The sequence below is a fragment of the Parasteatoda tepidariorum genome, chromosome 10, assembly GCF_982258835.1.
Source record: "Parasteatoda tepidariorum strain Cologne lab strain chromosome 10, Ptep-v5.0, whole genome shotgun sequence".
Classification (NCBI taxonomy): domain Eukaryota; kingdom Metazoa; phylum Arthropoda; class Arachnida; order Araneae; family Theridiidae; genus Parasteatoda; species Parasteatoda tepidariorum.
In genome coordinates, this window is record NC_141764.1 from 92,647,717 (window position 1) to 92,668,572 (window position 20,856).

A 20,856-nucleotide genomic window follows, 5' to 3' on the forward strand; every position below is an offset into this window, starting at 1 on the left:
TTTTGTGCTTCGAAAAGAATTGAGTCACGACCGCATTCTCAGTGCACATTATGCAAAGTATTTCTTTGTGTTAATGAAAAAAAGAACTGCTTTTATCGATACCATAATTAATTGTGTAAAAATATATTACTTTTCATTTATATTTAATATTTTTTTCTTCTTCATACTAATGGATGTAATGGCAATGCAATGAACATAAATCCCGACGGAACTTTAAAGTCCCGTGTAATATTCTGTGTTATAACAATAAAAATAATTATTGTAAATGAATCTCAATTTTTGTGCGTCTTTCTACAGCTAAATTGAGCATTAAAAAAATGTATTGCACAAGCTTTTGAAAAACATCATAATTTGGGACATAAAGGGTTAAATCCTCGAATTGAAGATCTTAGAGTGTGCATGTTTCGGTATGCCAATTGTGTTTGTAAAATCTGAGTCAATCGCATACATTGCTGGTTAGGTAGTATATGCCGCCGAAAAAGATATTGAATGCTCGGACTGCATAGATTTAATTTCCAATCAAGTCTGCCCTTCTCTAACGGGTGTAATTCGTGACAGCGATAGAGGTGGGGGAAAAATATCCAAAACCATCTTTTGTGATGGTTCTATTAAAAGGTGCCTAAAATTTCTTAAGTTAATAACTCGTGAAATGTAACCCAAGCTGTGCGAAATAATATTGCCTCATTTATCAAAAATTCCTGTTTTCAAATGTATAGAACCAACTCATGCCGATAAACTTTGCGAACTAGCTTGGAAATTTTTTTAACACCCCATCTTAGAAATTATGCTAAAGATCCTCCATACGACTGACCTTTCTAGGTACTTTCTCGACAAGGTAAGCATTTCAGTCTAAAAATTGGATTCCGCACACCTACAATTAGTATATATAGTCTCTAGCCTGTTTTTTTGGAAACTTCCATTCGTTTGCATTCTTCAAAATCCGAATCTCAAACTCACGTGTTTACCAGACGTGGTAGACGTGTAAAATTTAGAGTTCTCTAGTTCCATACCTCCGGCATTTGGAGGGGGAGCTTCTGTGGTGTAATCAGCGTACTCGGTTCAAGTAGAAAAGGTCATTTTCTGGAGAACCTGTAAACTTCAAAGTACCCTTAATGAACTGAAAGGAATTTCAAGAAATGAAATGTGATATACCATCGTTAAACTTTGTTCTTTTTGTGATTTACTTTAGGTCTATTCTTTAGTTCATTGTTTTGGTGTTATTGATAAAAATTTTTTTTTTTTGTTCTTTCAATGTAAACAAAAGGGTCTTTTCTTTGGTCTAAATTAATATTTGTTTCATAAATACAATTACTGTCTCAAGTTTACATTTAGATAACACAATTTAAATATAGGTATATAATGTTAATTAATGATTTTTTTTTGTTTTCTTCACTGTTCCACAAACTGTATTTGATTTGTGGTATCAAGGGGTTATCTAGAATGTTTTAGTTGTTTTCATTTCCACAAATTTTGTTGTATTTAGAAATGATAGTATTTTGATGAACGTATTCCGAGAGGTTCGGGATAAAGATATGTGATTCATTTCAGAAACTGAAGGATGTATAAAGATACGAGTGCTAGCCCTAATACATGTGACCGAGTATGGGAGATTTTAAATCATGCCCCTGGTTCATCCTGGTCATTTTTGTATGGGTGGCATGTATATGATTTTATGAGTTGAAACTTGATCTTAATCTGAGTATATTCCTATAGTGATATACATCATTTATTTATACTTCCCCATTTTATGAAGTGTTGGAAAGGCTTAGTCAAGAGTATCCCTGCCACGTAATGCCAAACCATACCATAGATTATAAAAGGGTAGGCGAAAATTTCTATTGGCGTTAAAGGAGCGTCCTCGCAAATTGCCTAGCAGATGTGTGCTTATGTTTTTGTTTTCAGTATCTCGTAACATTCAACAAGTTAAATATGGATGCAACGTTTCTTAGTATCAATCAAGTGGATCTTCCATACAAATTCTCGAATATCATCACCAAAAATGAGGGAAATTCTCTCTTCCATTAAATCATCTAATGACAACCAAGCTTGGATTGACGCATTCAGCATTAATACCTGCACATCATGGATTACACGCAGATCTCGTCCAAAAGGTCGTAATAAAGCTAAGACAATTATACATTATTAACTCCATAACCAATTCTATATTTTCATTTAACGTATTTCGAATAGTGAACTTCTTTTCCCACTCTGATGAAGGAGGACAGTCCCTCAAATATTCTAATTTACAAGCCATTTAATGAGCTTTGTGAGTCACACTCAGAACTGACAAATGATGATTTTTTACTGGGATTTATGAGTGAAGCACAGAAAGAATTTCTTTTGAAATATGGTGCCGATGTTATTTGTATGGATGACACTCATGGAACCAATGCACAAGGTCTTGAACTTGTAACAGTCCTTTCTTAGATGACTTGAGACAAGGGTTTTCTTGTGCTGTTTTATTTACAAAGCGAGTGGATAAAGATATTAAGATTTTTATTAATGAAATAAAACGAAGGTTAAGAGAGCCACTTGCTAGCAATGTTTTCATGTCTGATATGGCAGAGTGTTTTTATAATGCTTGGTGCGAGTCTATGTTGCCACCAGTTCATAAGCTGTATTGCACTTGGCATCAATCATGGAGAAATAACCTTAAAAAAAATCAAAGGTGTGGAAAAGCAGGTGGAAGTATATAAAATGTTAAGAACTTTTCTTGAAGAAAGAAATGTAGTCACATTTGATGAAATGCTTAGTATTGCATTAAACAAGCTCTCTTCTGATATTGACACCAAAGAGTTCTACGATTAGTTTGAACGTGAGTACGTAGAAGTTAAGAATTCGTGGGCATTCTGTTATCGCCTGAGTGCAGTAGTAAACACTGACAGGCATATCGAGCGAATGCATAGGAGCATTAAGTATGTGTATTTATATGGAAAATACAATAAGAGACTGGACAAGGCAATAAAAGCTGTTATGAAGTTTTAGCGGGACAAGCTTGTTGATCGCTATTCATAAAGGCAAACAATCCTCAAAATTAAAAGATATTGCTAGTAGGCATGAGACAAGCTTATCTTTGTGTTTGGATGACTGCATAAGAAGTTCTGATGAAAACTGTTTTTAAAGTCTACTTCAACATCAGAAGTGTATGTTGTGCAAGCAAAGAAAGAAGATTGTCAATGTACATAGACTTGCATTAATTGCAATAGGTGTTTAAATGCATTTTCTTGCACTTGCATAGACTATTTAATTAAACAGAATATGTGCAAACACATTCATTTCTTTTGCCGTTTCACTGAAAATAGTATGGCCCAAATTGATAAACAGCTGAATTCAATGGAGTCTAATCTCGAGATAGAAGGTTAAATTTGAACTTGTCACAGTGTTCTGCGACATCGTTTTTTAACAGTGTATTCTGTTATTAATTTTTCGTTAACTTAATCTAATTCCCCTTTTAATTTGTTTTCCTTTTATATTTTTTTAGTAAATGATTTTTTTACAATCAATTTCGACTATTCACCAACTTCGTTTGCCGTTTCTTTTAGTTTTAAGCGCCTTCAAGTTTTATTTTAATTTCCCCATTTGGCGTTCTAGCCATCTTCAGAAAATTGTTAGCATACTTTATTTACTTGCTTGTTTTTATACTTTCGTGTTAAATTAAGATTTCCTTTTGAAGGGGGATGCATTTTTCCTGCCCATAATTATAAAAAAAAATTGTTTTTACTGCAAACACTAATTTTGCTTTAATGAGATTTTTCTTTTGATAATGAAGCATTTATATTTATTTCAGAAGTGTTCTTACCACAGGTCTATGAAATGGTGTGCTGTTATCATTTTGACGAGACTGCTTTTGCGTCCAGTCTGAACAAGTTCTTGAAGCCGTCGGTTTTACCAAAAAAACCCAGGAGTTGAAAACCAGAAAACTGAAGAGAAAGCTAGAAGAAGTTGGCATTTTGTTTTATTTCTTGCTTTAATTTTTTTTTCATTTTAGGTAAACTAATTACACTAAATTTGCAAAGTAAATTACTTACTCTTTTTTTCTTTTTATGTTAATTCTGAAATATAATTTTTGTTTCAAAATTATTTTTATGCTGAAGTAGCAAAAATTTACTTAGTAAACTATATTTACTTCAAATCTATTGAATTCTTATTAGTATAAGAAATTACAGGTTTGCCTGTTATTATCAAGTTAGTCTGTCGAGAGTAATTAACAACAATAAATGTTTTCTGGTCTAAAAATACCTTTCATCTTGCGTTTAATTTAATAGGGGTGTCCAGCCTAAAGACGGAATAACATCTCATAATGTTGATGTAATTAAAAGTGATTTTTTGTTTTAATCCCTCCCTTTATTTTTTTTCAGTGTAGGTAAACTATTATGTTAAATTTGCAAATTAAATTAAACCTATTTTGTCAATTTTGTTTTTGCGTAATTTCACAAATTATACCAAGCTCACATTTTTAGTATCTGTAGGTAATATTCGTAGGAAATTAATTATTTTTCTAAATGAATTATAGTATTATCAATGTACTATGAATGTACAGTATTATGCTTTTAGTAGACTCACTAGTTCCTTTCTACATTATTTTTAGGACCTTGTTCATCCTCACAAAGAGCCAGCTTCTTCTACCTCTTCAGTGATGTGCCAGACCCCAAAGAGGCCTGATGACAACTCCCAAAACAAGGCAAATTAAAAGGCTTTCCAGCAAAGTATACTTTTTGAAGAGGAAACTGGAAAATCAGCGAAAGTGTTCTGCACTGGATATTAAAAGTATTTTGAATGTAGTACAGCCTCTAGTAACTCCCAGTATTTATCATTTTATTAAATGCCAACTTTTAACTTGTAATGTTTCTAAATATGGACGAAGGAGGTCTGTGAGTGATAAAAATCTTTGCTTACAGTTGTACCTTGCAAGTCCTAAATCATATCGCCTACTGAGAAAGTTTTTAAACTTGCCTAGCAAATCTACATTGTTAATTGCTGTCTCAGGTATTAAATTGGAACCTGGGTTTTCAATTGCTGCGCTCAACTCTATGAAACTTATAACCAATAAGTTAAAACCCCATGAAAAAATATGTTTCTTTTGATGAGATGTCTTTGAAACTTGGACTTACCTATGTAAATTACAAGGGTAAAGTACGTTTATACCTTGTTGAAAGCAGTCAGAGCTATTGAGCTGTAGTTTATTGATTCCGTCGGTTCCACTAGTTTCTCAACGTTTGTGGATCTAAGAAAATAAGCTTGTAACCTTTAAACTATTTTTAATTAAATATTCTCAAACCCTTTCAATTATTTTTTAATAAAGTTAAGCTACTTGCACTGAAGTGAGTGCATTGAATTAGTTTGATTCGTTCTGTGTAACTTGTTGCACGTTTCAAATTTGTTGAAATTATTTAATTTTTTTTAAAATTGTGATAATGGACCAAATACCATGTTGTTTCTGCAAAACAACTTTTTCTCAAAAAAAGAATTTCTACAGACATTTGCGAAAATCACATGTTACTGAACATGTGGACGCTTCGTATTTAAAAAAAAATTTGTGCACACTGCAAACTGTATTTTAAAGTTGATACTAAATTAATGAATCACATGAAAAAAATGCACAGTATTGATAAAAAGACATTCAAATGTACTTCAATATGCAGCTTGCGTGGTGAAGGTTTCCGATTCATCAAGTGTCTTCATGAACACATAGAAGTTCGCCATCAAGATTTTAGATTAGAGAAACAAACCCTCGTGTTTCAAGACGAAGATAGTTTCTTTAAATGGAAAACGGAAATAAAAAACAACACCCTTAGTAGCTACATCAAGAAATGTGGTGACAGAACCCTTTCTGATGAAAAAATAAATTCATATTACTGTCATCGAAGCGGGGCATATGATGAGAAAAAAGCGAGAAGTCGACGAGTCAAATCTTGAGGCTCTAAAAAATAGGCGGGACTTGCCCAGCACATATGGCTGATACGAAACAGAAAACTGATACTGGAACAATAATAACAGTTTCCTATAAAGCCTCTCATATTGGACACAGTTGTGAAGTGGGTCGTGTGCCAATTTCAAAAGAACAGAAAGTGCTCTTGGCTTCTCAAATGAGCAGTGGCGTGCCAAAATCAAGGCTATTGTATGATATTCGCCAGGCGTTCTCTGCAACTAAGCGCCTTAGCCTCACCAACAACAAAGACTTACACAATATTTTTTGAGACTCTCAAGTAGATGAAGATGTAATTTTAGATGTGAATGAAAATGTATCTGTACAGATGCATGTGCATAAATTAAGGGAAGAAGGACAAGTGCTTATTTACAAGCCAAAACAAGAAGAGCTTTCCAGTTATCCTTGTTTTAAAAAAAAGATTTCTACCTGGGGATGAATTCTGCTCAGTTGAAAATATTACAAATCTATGAAAATGACATTGTGATGATTGATTCGACTCATGGAACTAATCAGCAAGGATACTTATTAACTACTATTATGGTAAATGAAGGATTTCCTGTTGCAACTCTTTACTCCGCAAGAGTATCTGCTGATGTTTTAGAACCATTTTTTAAAGAAATAAGGATGAAATATGAAGATTTCAAGCCACGTGTTTTCATGTCAGATGATAATCCAGCATTCTATAATTCTTTCAAGAATGTCTTTGGCGAAGTGGAAAATCAACTTCTTTGTACCTGGCATGCCAAGCATGCATGGAAGCTGAAATTAGTGCAAAAAATTAAAAAGGAAGATGGCAAGTGTGAGAGAGGAATTGTTTTCCTTACATTCTGAAACTGATCAGAAAGAATTTGAGAGGAGTACAGTTTTTGCTGACAATCTCTTAAAGAATGATACTGAGGCCTTTTGACTGTACTTCGAAAAATATTACATTGGTCGTGTTCAAGTTTGGGCCTATTGCCACCATTGGACTCAAAGTGAATACAAACAGGAAGGTTGAACGCTGGCATAGAGAGATAAAGTATGAAGGTGAAGGCAAGGTTATAAAGCGCCTCGACAAGTTTATTTCAACAGTTTTAAACGCAATCAACAGAAAAATTATAGGTCGATTCATGTCAATGGAAAGGATTAAGTTGACATCACTACATGCACAAGTTAGAGCCAGACATGATGCCGCAAAAGAATTACCCAAGCAGAATGTTTACGTTCATAGTACAACAGAATGGCATGTTGTATCTAGTAGAGCAAACCTTTATATCAATAGTATAGAAACATACACAGTTCAGAAACAAAGTGATTGTAACTGTGATATTAAATGTCCTGACTGTAAGATCTGCATTCACAGTTTTTCCTGTACCTGCATTGCTTATAAAGTCAAATTTGTAATCTGTAAACATATACATTTAATAAACATTCATTTTCCACTAAGTGTTCCTTCAAATGACAGTGCATCAACTGCAGAGGACAACAGTTTTGTTGTTGATTTCGAAGAGAAGCAGTGCAGGATTGAGGTAGAAAAGGAAGTATTAATCAAGCATCTGAGCACAAACTCCAATTCTGATGATTTGAGAATGAAGGGTCAGAACTTATTTTCTAATTTAGCTGCCAAGTGTGCAAATCCAAGCACATCTCCTGAAGAGTTGAATAGATCGATTGAGCAAGGTGAGCGAATTGAAGCAAGGCTAGCTGCATTAAGGACTGAGGGAAACGTATTGTCAACTGCCAACGATGATAATAGGGTTTCTGGGTTGAAAAATTCACAGCGTAGATTATTTCCCTCAAAGAAAAAAAAAGTTATCGCGGCAACTGCTAAATAAGAAATATCCAGGTGGCGATAGGAAGTTTTGTTGTTCTGAAGATCTGTTTAAAGTATTATCCTGAAGTCTTATCCCGTGACCCCAGAGATAACCTCAGCACTCTCGTTTAAATGTAAGTAGCATTCTTTCCCTCACGCTGCATTGTGTGCATGAGTAGAGCATCTTCTACAATTTATGCTTCCTGTCTGTTTTCTCTGAAAAAAGCGCTTTCTTCGGGAGACATATTATGAATTTGTTATATATTTCTTTGATTTGACCGGTTTTGGTCATTGCTTTTTTTAGTATGCCATGCCTATTATGGTGTCACATTTACACTTAATGTAAAGTGACAAATTAATTTCTAATTTTACTTAAGCCTTTAATTTTTCTTTAAACGTTATTCCGTTTTTTCAATTTGGCAATTTTATTTTTAACTTTCGTGTTGACCTTTCTCATGGTCGTTGCGGTCATCGCACTTCCTGTGGGGAAAGTCAACCAACCCCTCTATTCACGCCTTTCTTTTTCTGTTTTAATTTTAGGGGGGCTAACTAACCAATCTCTTTCCTTTAAATTTTAAACTCTCCGCCTCTTTAAATTTAATTGGCCGTAATTTTTCTGGTCTACCCCAGTTAAGTAATTTTCAAGTTTTTTTAAAAACATCGTCTTTTTCTCGAGCCTTCGGGCAGGTTACCCTTTTTCTCCGAGATGTGGACTTCGGTCCGTATCGAGGGATTTCTTTTTTTACATTCTTTTTCTTTGCCTTTATTTTAAGTTAAATCCTTAACTGTAATCAATTTCTGTAAAATTTAAAATCAACTTTTTATGCCTTTAATTTTCTTTAACATTTAAAGACCCTCTTAAATTAAGCTTCTTTCTATAAATGTCTTTTCAATAATTAAATTCTTTTCGCCTTTTTTATGCATGCCATAATTTCTGTCGTCACCCATTTCTATTAAAGGTGTTTCTACTGTTAAAAATGGTTTTAAAGACGTATTTCCACTAGTTATGTTGTTAGATATTTTTCTTAAATAAATCTTAAACGCAATTTAAAATTGTGTGTTTCATTTCGTCTTTTCTTGATGATTATCTTTATCTTGTCCTCCAGTATGTGTGCGGTGAGTACCTTTCATTTATTGTTATGGGCATGCATAAGTGTGATTTTATTAGTTTTTCTTATTGGAGACATCAGCTTACAGTTTAAATCATATATATTGTTTGGATATAGCATGACTTTATCGTATTTATCATTAATTTATTTTAGTTTCGCCCTTTTTCCAAATTTGGTGATACCAAATCATCCAATTTGTTCAAACCTCACACTTTGTGACCCTTTGGACCTATTGTTATCCCACATTAGCATTGTACTACCACTTTCCTTAACGATCACATTCCCCCTTAATTCAATTTAATTACCTTTTATACATTTCGGCCTTTAACTATTTTTATCATGACTATATCCAAATACAAGTACCTTACCAATGATTTCAACCCATCTATCAATTTTATTACATAAATAACTTTATCTTATACGCACCAAAATAATATTTTATTTAACTCTTACAATAACATGACTCAGAGGTTAGTTGCTCCTTACATTAAATCAGTCTTTTTTTTAAAACTTTGTTTTCACTATTATATGCATCATCTTTATGATTATAGGAATTTAGAATGTGATGGATACATGCAGGGCACGTATTACTGTAAAAAACCAGGACATGTTCGAAATATCGAGTGCAAAATAGAAGGAATAAATTCTTAACCCCTGAGTAGTCTCAAACTTGCACGTAAAAGAAATCTCATCAGCAACATCAAGCTTAAAAAACAAAGTAAGCTACATTAGAAAGTTACATTTTTTTATCTTACTGATTAAAATTGAGATTTAATCACTAAGATACATATTAAGTACATTAGTATTAATGCATTAAATACATTACCAATATTGGAGAAAGACTTACTTGTTCAGAGAAACTTAATTACTTTTCATTAAATATCTAACTGACAAATTGCCTACCAGCTTTTAAGTTGTTTAGCTTGAATAGAGAAAACTCTGATTTTATTTATTCAATGATTGTAATAATTAAAAAATTTGTTTTTTAAAAATGCATTGTTAGTAAAAATAATGATACATTTTTAGAACTTTTGGTTGTAATATAGCTAAATATCAACTATTTTGTTATATTATTGTTTTAAAATAATATATTTTATTAAATGATTTGACTAGTAAGTACAAAAAATCATGAATTCTGTCAACTCTGTCTTAGTATTTGTTCATGAAAAAGTAATATGTTCTAATGCAATTGAGTTTTTATAATGTAGGTACAGAAACTTACAAATCAAGCGTCGGAGGCAAAAAAGCTTTGTGGTGGTGCTAAGGATGACCTCGTTAACTAAAGCATAAAAGATCTGCCAACTGGTCAAACAAGAAGCAGTCAAAGCTAGCTTGCAGGCTGCAAGGTGTGAGATATTCGGCATGCGTTACACTTATCAGTGGATATATGAATGTCTGCTGATAAAAAGTTCCAAGACATGCAAACATCTTAGGGAGCATAAGATACTCCAATTACCGTCTGTTACTACCTTGACGAAACATTTGACGAAACCTTGAAGAAACTCAAAGCCATTTTTGGAGCTTTAAGGAGAAAATCGTCAGAAATGGATCCCAATGATAGGAGAGGTAATATTCTGTTGATGCTACAATGTAAGAAACAAATAATTGTGGTTAACATTAAACGATTCATGATTACTTTTTCAATATTCATTAGGTTTATTATTGATAGACGAAATGAAAGTGTCACCAACTTTGGCTTTTAGCACCGTAACCCTTGAAATCCATGGCGTTTTTTATTTACTCACATAAAGCTGATCAACTCAGATTCATATTTTCCTTATTCAGACTTTACTTCACCATTTGATTATGGAGTGTGTTATGCAACTTGAGAATTCTAACTTTTATGTCGATAATGTCAGAACTGATGGCGCCTCATGGAATCGGAGCATGTGGCACAAATTTGGCATCACGATGGACAACATCAGCTGTGAACACATACGTGGTCAGACAAGAACGATGTGGTTCATGTCAGATTTCCCACACCTTATAAAATGTTTTAGAAATGCCATAGTTAAAAACATAAATACAATGGTTATAATTCTATCCAGAAATTAGCATTATATTGAATATTATGAGTAGTCCTTTCGTTTTTCTTAAATTATATGTTATTTTAAAATATTGTCCATTTTTTCAAATATTACAAATTTTTGCATATTATAAAAGCATTTTAAAATAGTGAATTAAAAATGAAGATTTACTTTTAAGAAATATTATGAAATTTTAAACACCAGATGGACCAATGTCTTTGAAATTTTGGGATGCTGTTGTGGAAAGTGACAAACCAAACCATTACAACTTGAAGTTTTGTACTACGCTGACCATGTTAGGCCCAAGCATTTTCAAACGATGAAATGTGGCAATGGCTTTTCAATTAATAATCCATGTTGGTGGTCTCTTACTGTTTTTAGTTTTTCACTATCTGATATTTTGGCGCAAGGATTGCAAAATTGTTATTTTAACGATCAATTATTTCCAGTTCAAAGACAATGCATTTCTAAAAAAGAATTTTTCATTTTAGTGCTGTATTTTTATCTATTTCTTGTACAAATTGAGAGCCAACTTAGGAAATAAAAAAGCAATTGGTTTAAATTTTGAAAGCATTTTTTCTTAAAAATGAACTCATCTTGATTAAACTAATTTTCCTTAATTCAGTTTTTCAGCAGCTGGAATGAAGCATTTTAAAATACGTAACAGCAAACTTGCTGGAAGTGAAGGATGTGTTACCTTCGTGCAGCGTATTGATCGGCTCATTGATGCCATGAATTCTAGGGTACCGTCATCAGCTTTAAGGTTACAATCCAAAGCTTTAAAGGTATTTCAAAGGCAGGATTTTTATTATATTGCATAATGGCTTTAAAAATAAACTGTATCTTACACTTAAGTTATAATTTTAGGAAATTCAAAGTTTCATTGAATACCTTGTTGAGTGGGAGCGCCTCCCGAGGGAGAGGAATTATCATTTTATTCCTCATTCGACTTATTCTGGCTTGATTGTCACTCTTAAAGCCACTCTAGAGTAGTCACATTTCATGATTGATAGTTGCAATTATGTTATGAGAAAAATAAATTTTAAAGATACTGTATAGATTTCCTACAGAGGTTTTTTGGAATAATGAGGCATGCTTGTGGCTACAGGTGTCTTGGGGTATTAATCCACTTTTAGATGCACTCGGATTTCAGCCCCCTACCCCTCTAAGAAGCTGCAGCTATGATGGAGGAGATATTTTTTATACGGACTTAAAGAGGGGTGCTCTTTTAGGGTTGCACACCCCTTCGTTTTGGCGTACGAAAGGCCCCCTTCGGGTGGCGTTCGTAGGGGTGACGCACCAGCAATTAAGTGAGAGGTTGAATTGAGCAGTCTTACTTGCTGATAAAAATATTCTTAAATGTATTTTCATCAAATGTATACTAATATAAGGAAGGCGTTTGTGAAGAGAAGTGAACACATTTTAAACATATCAATGATAACTTGTAATTTTAATTTTAAAGATACGTTTTACAAATTAGTTTTATTTGAAACTGCATTGCAAATAAAAATGGATGAAAAACATATTCAATTTCTTCCTTCGGAAAGAGGAGGCAGGGTGCTAATATTTAGAAAGAATTTATTCCACTATAAAAGAATCGGTATGGTATTGTAGTTCGCAGTGGACTGGTTGCAGTGCACGTGTCTGCATTAAAGATGGGCAATTTCATTCAATGTCTGGAACTCATAATCATGAGCCAGAGGAAAAAATGGTTTTCAAAAGAACTCTTTTGAAGAGAATGAAAGAAAGAGTATCGGAAGAAAAAACTACAGTAAAGAGAATTTATGAGTAAGTTTTCATTTTTAATATTTAATTAAAATTTGTTTATATATAAGCAATATAAGTTTAAATTCTACTTTAATATAGTACATAAAACAATTGTTATCAAATTTATATATTTATGAACTATGTCACGTTTTTTAAATTCAGCCAAATAAAAAAGTAATTATTTCAATTTATCTCATTTTTATTGATTTATTTAGTTATTATTTTTTTATTATACCAAGTAACAAAATAATGAAACTATAAAAGAAATTTATTCTCAACACTGCACATAAAACAGATTTTACAAAATTTATATATTTATTTTAATAGAATCAAATATAAATTAATATTAATTCAATTTTTATGAGGAAAATGGTAATTTCATCAAAAAAATTGTACTTTTTGATATCCCCTTTTAAAAAAAATGTTATTTACTCCTTTAATGTACATAAAACACATTATTAAATATTTATTAAACTATGTCAAATTTTTGTTTTTTATTCAGTATTAATAATTTAGTAGAAATAAATATTCAGTAAATAAAATTATTCAGTATATAATATTATTCAGTGTACAATGAGTATTAAATACAATAAAATTTAATTTTGATGAGCTTAATTTAGTTGGACACTTTTTTACTAAAGTCACTTCTTCAATCGTGTTAGATTTAAATCTAATAATAAACATAAAATGTTACATTTGTTAGGGAATTAGTTTTTTCTCCCTATTGAGTTTAATAAAATTGTTTTTACTGCCCTTTTAACTTAAAAAAATGAACTGCAGATAAGTATTTTCGCTTATACATTGATTTAATCTTAAATTTCAACCTGAACTACATTTATGTTTACTACGACTTATGTTTAACAGTACTAATAAATTTTTTCTGTTATTTTCCAGTGAAAAGATAGCCGAAGCAGCTTCTTCAGTGGACACACCTGTTGGCTTGCCAGAATTTGATTGCATACACGAAGTGCTGTATAAAGCGAGACATTTTGAGCAGCGAGCACTTCCGAAAAGTGTTGATGACATACTCTGGACTGAGAAATATAAAAAAAACAAGAGATGGCAGAGACTTCTTCTTCGGAGATGGTACCGGAAAATATAGGCTATTGGTAAGAATATTTTTTCTCTTAGAAACCGATAATTTTTTTAAAAATAGGAGCTTAAAAGTTTCGTGTGTTATGCATTCGTCTAAGAACAAACTATGCATTATACTCATAGTATATGATAACAGAGCAAGTGTGTTTTCTATTACTTATAATTACTGTTTAACAGGTCATAATATATATAAAAACTATTTATGAATGTGAAATTTTTAACTTAGTTTACATGAATGTATTAAATAATTTAAACTTGAAAAATTACATCATATAAATTTTTATCGAATATTTTATCGAATTTTATCTTTTTTAATATATGTATAAAACATACACAATAAGTTAGCCTTAATATGAGGATTAAAACCTAGAAAGCAACTTATATATGTTCAAATATCAACTTTTAAATACTTTTCACACCAGCTTTTTGATAAATTGTACTTATCTCTCTTTTCAGATATTTTGCACAACTGATAATTTAAAAAGGATGTGCTCCTCCAAAAAAATTTGGGCCGATGGCACATTTAAGATTATCCCCCTCTTATTTAACCAGCTCTACACAATCTACGGATTGTATAAAAATGAAATGAGGATGAAAAAAATGAAACATACAAAAGATTATTTCAGATGATACAGGAGGAGGCAAGAAAGGTGGATGAAGAGTTTCCCCCGGAAAATGCGATGTTTGATTTCGAATTGGCGGCAATAAATGCCTTGAGAGCAGAAGTGCCAAATGTATCAGTCAAGGGTTGCTTCTTTCATTACACGCAAAATGTTTGGAAGAAGGTAAATATTAGCTAATTATAATATTTTTTGTAGCATTCTTAATTCTGTTTACAATCAGAAACAGTTTTCGGTTATTTCTATTTTCATACATGTAGCTTGGACCCAATAACTGTAAAAGCCTAAAGATGTTTCATATCTTCAGAATTGTTTCATTAGTATTTTTCAAGAAATTTCAAAAGAAGTAAAAAAGTAGTAAATTGTTTAGTAAAAAAAAGTCTCATTTAAAATTTCTCTTAATTTAACAAATTAAATTTCTTACTTATAAAAATGTAAATTTTTAGATGACTTATATAGTATTTTTAAAAATAGTTTTATTTTCATCTCCTTTATATAAATTATATCTTAAGTAACGATCATCGAATTTTTTAAAAACATTTATTATATTTTCAATGCAGTCATTTCATTTAATGAAATGAAATTTAAATTCTACTACTATAGCTTATAACTTTCACTTGGAAATGTTTACATTTTTTAAATGTAATTATTTTTTGCTTCATGGTGTTCAAACTCTGTACACTGTTGAATTTATACTTTATTTTAAACAAATTGCATCTCATAAACATCTAAAAGAATAGCTATATCTAATATAACTTGTTGTATTAACCTTAATTTTTTTCGAGATACTCTTATTTGTTAATAAAAAGTATTGCTGTAAAGAATGAAAATTTTTTAAATAAATTTTTTATGTTTGCCTCATAGATGGTGTTTTAAATGTAAAAAATTTTATGCTAAAATGCTCAATTTTTAACTCATTTAAATTAAAAATTATCTTAATATAAAAAGAAGTCCTATGCACTTTTTCAAAAACTTTTTTCATGCTATGCTCGATGTATATTTTTTGGTACTTCTGCGTTATACAGACATCCAACATTTGAGACTAAGGTTTTCGGATAAACGCTAGCATTGATTTGATATAACATAGCATATTTCAAGAAGTCAATTTTTAATCTATCAATCCAAAAATATTAGCCATTTATAAATTAAAATTTTAATTAGTATTCTTCTTTGCGTAAATGACCGAAATTTGTAAATGAATCTTATAACTTAAAAATTTAAATCATAGATTAAGATAAATAAATTGTTTTAAAATATTTGAAGGCAAACTCTTAAATGCAAATATTTCTTCCAGATACAAAATTTAGGTCTGGTGCCAGCCTACAAAAATGATCCGAGAACATATCAAGATACGAAGAATTGCGGCTTTGCCGCTAGTAACTGCAGAAAGATTTTTTCAATGGATAGAAATGGAAGCTCCCATCTGTGATCAACGGGATAATAATTTTTAAATTTATGAACTGATTCTCTAGGTATTTATTTTTTAAATATTAAAAAATGTGTTAGTATCGAAGTGTCTCAATCATTTTGTCAAACTCCTGCATTTATGAATAGACACATACATACATATATAAATTTAAAATAAAATTTTCTCTTAATGTATTCCAAATTTTTCATTTTTATTTAATAAAATCTCCTCTCCTAGAGATTACATTATTACACTATTCTTTTCATATCCTTCTTATCTAGGAGTTTGATCCGGCAACACACCCCTGTACGTCATTACAAACAAACTACTTAAGTAATTTGTTTACACCTAAACGAATAATTTTTACATAATTCTAGCGAAATTTTTTAATTGCCTTCTTGCGAAGTATGTAGCTAGATTTGAGGAAATAAAATACTTGGGAAATATTTATAATTAAAATGACATAATCAGAAAGCTACAATGGGTAAATGTGATATATAATTTTTTCCCTGTCTTAAAGCATTTTAAAACATGTGATGAATTTATTTTGCAAAAAATTTTGTAACACATATTTATTTAATTTTAATTACATATGAAGCGTTAATGAAAAACAAAACTTTTAATTTTAGTGAATCCTTTTGTTTTAAAATATATCTGTGAATAACGAAATAAAGCGATTGAAATAAAGGGAAAAAAAAGGGAAAAAAGAAAGAACTATAGAAGGAAAAAAGGATTAATACCCCAAGGAACCGTGGCTACAACGATCACCCAAGCTCCACTGTATCTTTACAGATTTTCCGCTTAGTAGGAACGTATTCACTAATAAAGTCAAGAAAAGGTTCCAACATTAGTGGAGGCAACCTCCTGCAAAGTTTGATTGACTTTCCAACTGTCACCGATTTAGATTCCTCAAAATAAAAAAAGAGAATGGATGATTCAGTTGAACACACTTATTGAAGGTAATGGTAACCTGGCGGAAACTCAGACACAATTGTCATCGTTAGACAACCATTCCTATAACAACATTAATTCTGATGATAATCTATGTATATATTATTTGAGAATAAAGTATATTTTGCTGGCTATGTTTCCAGAAAGGGAAAAAAGTACGTTTAGACAGCCTAATTTCTTAAGATGTTAATCCTCTCTATGCTGAATTGATAAAATTAAAATCTAATGGTGGGTTACTGCTTCCCTCAGAGAAATTATTTAACTGCATCTCTTTATTAGAGAACACAACAATGTCTACAATCAACATCAATTTAAATACATTGAATGAAGTATATGATAATCTGGAGGATCTAAATGTTAACTTATTAGGCTGCTCTGATGAACACCCACTGTCCCCATTGTTAATTTTTTCTTAATCACAAAGAATGCATTTTTTTTTTTGAACGCTCCAATCGCATTGATGTTCACAAAGTTAATGAAACAAAAAAAAAAAATATAAAAAGTTATCCAAATTATAAGTTTTTAAAAATGTAAAATAGTCGTATGTTTTTTAATTAAATAGTTTTACTCGTATGTTCATAAAAATACAATCACGACGATACCTTTCATTTGCTTACATCTGATTTTTTTATGTTATTATTTTCTTAAATCAAAATTAATTTATTGGGTTCATCTTTGTCTTTAGTATAAGCAAATTTTTCTGGCTCCTACCTGGATCTACTATAATTTATTTCATAGAATTTGTGTATTTTGCTAATTGATTCTTAAAAAAAAATTTTTTTTTCTTCTGTCATCTATTGAAATTTACATTAATTATTATTTTCATTTATATATAAATTTGTTTTATTGAGTCTGTTTAAGATTGATTGATTGAATGTAGGATTTAGTGGCACAAGGTCCAAATGAGGACATGCTGCGCCAAACAATATGGTGAAACAGTTCAAACGTCTAAGTGCAAGCAAAATGTTAATTGCAGCACAATTAAAACTGATAAAACAGTACAAAGTGAATAACACAAGATAAAAAGTATGAATACAGTATAAAACGCGCGAAGTACTAAGTGAAATGAACAGAGGTGATAAGATATTAAGAGTGTATAAAACAGTCGATGTGTTAAAACTTTTATATGCAGTTAAAAATACCTACGGCACGTAAAAATGCAAAAATGATCGGATGGTGAATGCCATCCAACAAATCTTGCATGCATAAAATAGAACTTCCAAAAAACTTTACAAGTACTGCATTCCGGAGAAGGCTCTCCAAACAGTAAATGGAGATGTGTTAACCAGGTGTGACCGATTCGGAGGCGGGTGAGCTTCACATCAGCACTGCACAAGCGCAGCACTGGCAAACTGTCTAAATCAGATTTAATGTTATGCAATTTATTAAAAACTTGGAGGTCCCATTGTTGTTGCCATATTGATGTTACAAATTTTCGGATGTGTAGCTTCACATCGGCGAAAGGTATGGACAATGATAAGACAGATGTGGCAGATCGTGCAGCTGAGTCAGCTCGTTCATTCCTTGGAATACCAACATGACCTGGTACCCAGCAAAATAAAATCTCAAAGCCGTTCTTCTGAAGACTTATTAACAAATGAATAATGATACATAAAATTGGATGACTATCACAGTGAAACTTTTCCAGTTGGCTTAAAACGCTCATACTATCAGAGTATAGGCAATACTTTCGAGTAGAGTGTGAGGAAAATAGTCGTAGTGCCATAAGGATAGCAACAGCTTCAGCAGTGAAGACGTAGCAAATATCTGGGATTTTATAACTAAATGTATCATCAACAATGATTACACCGCAGCCTACATATCCAACAGATTTTGAACCGTCTGTAAAAATCGGTATATATTGAGATTATTGGTGACGATGGGCAGTGAAGATTTTATGAAAAACGCCGGGTACGTTGGCTTTATTGTAGAACTTGAAAAGGGAAATATATTGATATGGTGAAATGGTCCATGGAGGTATGAGAAAGTGATCCACTGATTGTGATGGCAATTCACAAATATCGAATGTTTGGATAAGTGAACGTGTGCGAGCATGAAATGGGCGGATGTGTGATGGTCTAGCCAGATTCAATCGCTCCAAGCTTGATGAAATAGCATCATGCTTTAAGGGATGCGATTTAGAGGACATGACACTAAAGTAATAAGTAAGAGACAGCTGCATGCGACGTAGATGTAATGGTATTTGTTGGCAAACTACATGTAAACTTTCCACTGGAGAGGTACGAAATGCTCCAGGACATATGCGTAAAGCAGCATGATGTATTGTGTCTAGGGCTCGTAGGTTAGAAGTGGTTGCCGTATCATAGACTGCGCATGCATAATCAAGCCTCGATAGTATCAGGGCTTGATAGATACGTAGGAGTGCTAGACGATCCGCTCCCCAGAACGTATTCGACAGAACACGCAACATATTCAGTTTCTGTTCACATCTTTTGCGCAAGTGCACAATATGAGGACGAAAGGTTAACTTAGAATAGAAAATGACGCCTAAAAATTTTGTATGAGGTAAAACAGGGATAGTAATGTTATGAATGGAGATGACGGGATCATTATGCAGGGTGCGTTTCCGGCAGAAATGGATGCATGAACTTTTCGATGGTGAAAGGGTATGGCCATTGTGATCACACCAGTCTAAAATCTTGTTCACGGCTAATTGCAGTTGCCGCTCGATGACTCTCATGTCGGATCCGGAGCAAGAAATGTGTAGATCATCAACGTAAAGAGAGCCATAGACAGCAGGTTGCAATATGTTTAAATGTAGTGAAATATGAATGATGAATAATGTGACGCTTAAGACGCTGCCTTGAGGGACGCCTTCTGCCTGGATGTAAAGGTCAGAAAAGGTAGATCCAAGTTTAACACGAAAATAGCGTCTAAATAGAATTTTTTTTATAAAAATCGGCAAATGACCACGAAGACCCAAATCAAACAGTGCCTTCAGAATTCCATATCGCCAGGTTCGATCATATGCTTTCTCGATATCAAAGAAGATAGAGATTAGATGATTCCGCCGGACAAAAGTATTTCGAATTCGAGACTCTAGTTCGATAATATTATCTATTGTTGATCTTCCTCTACGAAAGCCACTTTGAAAGTTAGGTATTAGACGCTTTTTTTCTAGGTAATATACAAGGCGTGCGTTAATCATGCGCTCAAATGTTTTCCCTAAACAGCTGGTTAAGGCTATGGGACGATAGTTTATTGGATCTTTGGGATCCTTGCCTGGTTTCAAAATGGGAATCACAATAGCCTCACGCCATTTAGTAGGGTACGTCTGTTCCGTCCATATTCTATTAAAGAGAACAAGGACATTAAATTTGGGCTTTTGAATAGATGACCGAAGTTTCTGTGAAGATACAGGCGTGACATCAAGCCACGAGTTTAATTTAATTTCGGCACAATTTCTACTAATTCCTGTTACAAATCCTTATTTCCTGATATAATTCTTCTCGCCCCTTAATCTGTAGTGCAATGGGGACTTTCTCCCCCTGACGTTACGCTTTACATTCCTTTCGCCCAACCCTTTTTCGTAGAATTTTACAGATGGTTGTCGGTATTTTTGCTGTCAGCGTGCCTTACTAGAACGGAGATGTGTTCCTTAACCGTAACGCTCGAAAAATAATTGTGATTACATCTCAACTTGTTAAGCAATTTAACTTTAAGCAAGGGGATAAAAAGGCAGAGCGCGAAAGGCGAGCAGAGTTATTCGAGTTTACATCGTCCATCTACACTGCAGTTGCCTCGCAGTGGGTACATTCTATTTTTCCATCCTCTTGAAGGATGGAATTTTTTTTTTTTTTTTTTTAGCGTCATGCCAGACGCCATCTTTCGTGTTGTCTCCCATTTATGAGACGAACCTTTTTTTTTCTCGACCATTTTAAGAATTTATCTGACTGCCTTTTGCATTGAATACTACTAGAATAGAAGCTTCAATTTGCACTTAAATTAAAATTTGAACTTAGATCGCAAAATCTTCAACAGAAACATGAACGCTATCTTCGATTTTTTGGAAAATTTCATTTTGTGATGGAAAGCCGAGAAAATCCCAAATTCTGGGGTATGCTCCAACCGCTGTAATTGCTGAGAAGACCTCTGCTTCCGGTAGCTGCTCAGTTCCCACTAAATGATGGGATAAAA

General features: G+C 32.4%; 1 protein-coding gene and 1 long non-coding RNA gene across 2 annotated transcripts; both read left to right on the plus strand.

Annotated features, from left to right (window-relative positions):
• Positions 1-210: 210 nt before the first annotated feature.
• LOC147803081 (uncharacterized) lies at positions 211-7,811 on the plus strand. Its single transcript, XM_087153345.1, has one exon. The coding sequence runs from the start codon at positions 6,817-6,819 to the stop codon at positions 7,741-7,743; it is 927 nt and encodes a 308-aa protein (XP_087009471.1). The 5' UTR covers positions 211-6,816; the 3' UTR covers positions 7,744-7,811.
• Positions 7,812-14,345: 6,534 nt separating this feature from the next.
• On the plus strand, positions 14,346-15,852 carry LOC139426323 (uncharacterized). Its single transcript, XR_015429765.1, has 2 exons — positions 14,346-14,504; positions 15,634-15,852. It is a non-coding gene; the product is annotated as an uncharacterized LOC139426323 (long non-coding RNA).
• Positions 15,853-20,856: the final 5,004 nt, after the last annotated feature.

Bases quoted from the DNA above. Each gene is read 5' to 3' on its own strand.
- LOC147803081 (XM_087153345.1), top strand. From the start codon at position 6,817: ATGATACTGAGGCCTTTTGACTGTACTTCGAAAAATATTACATTGGTC.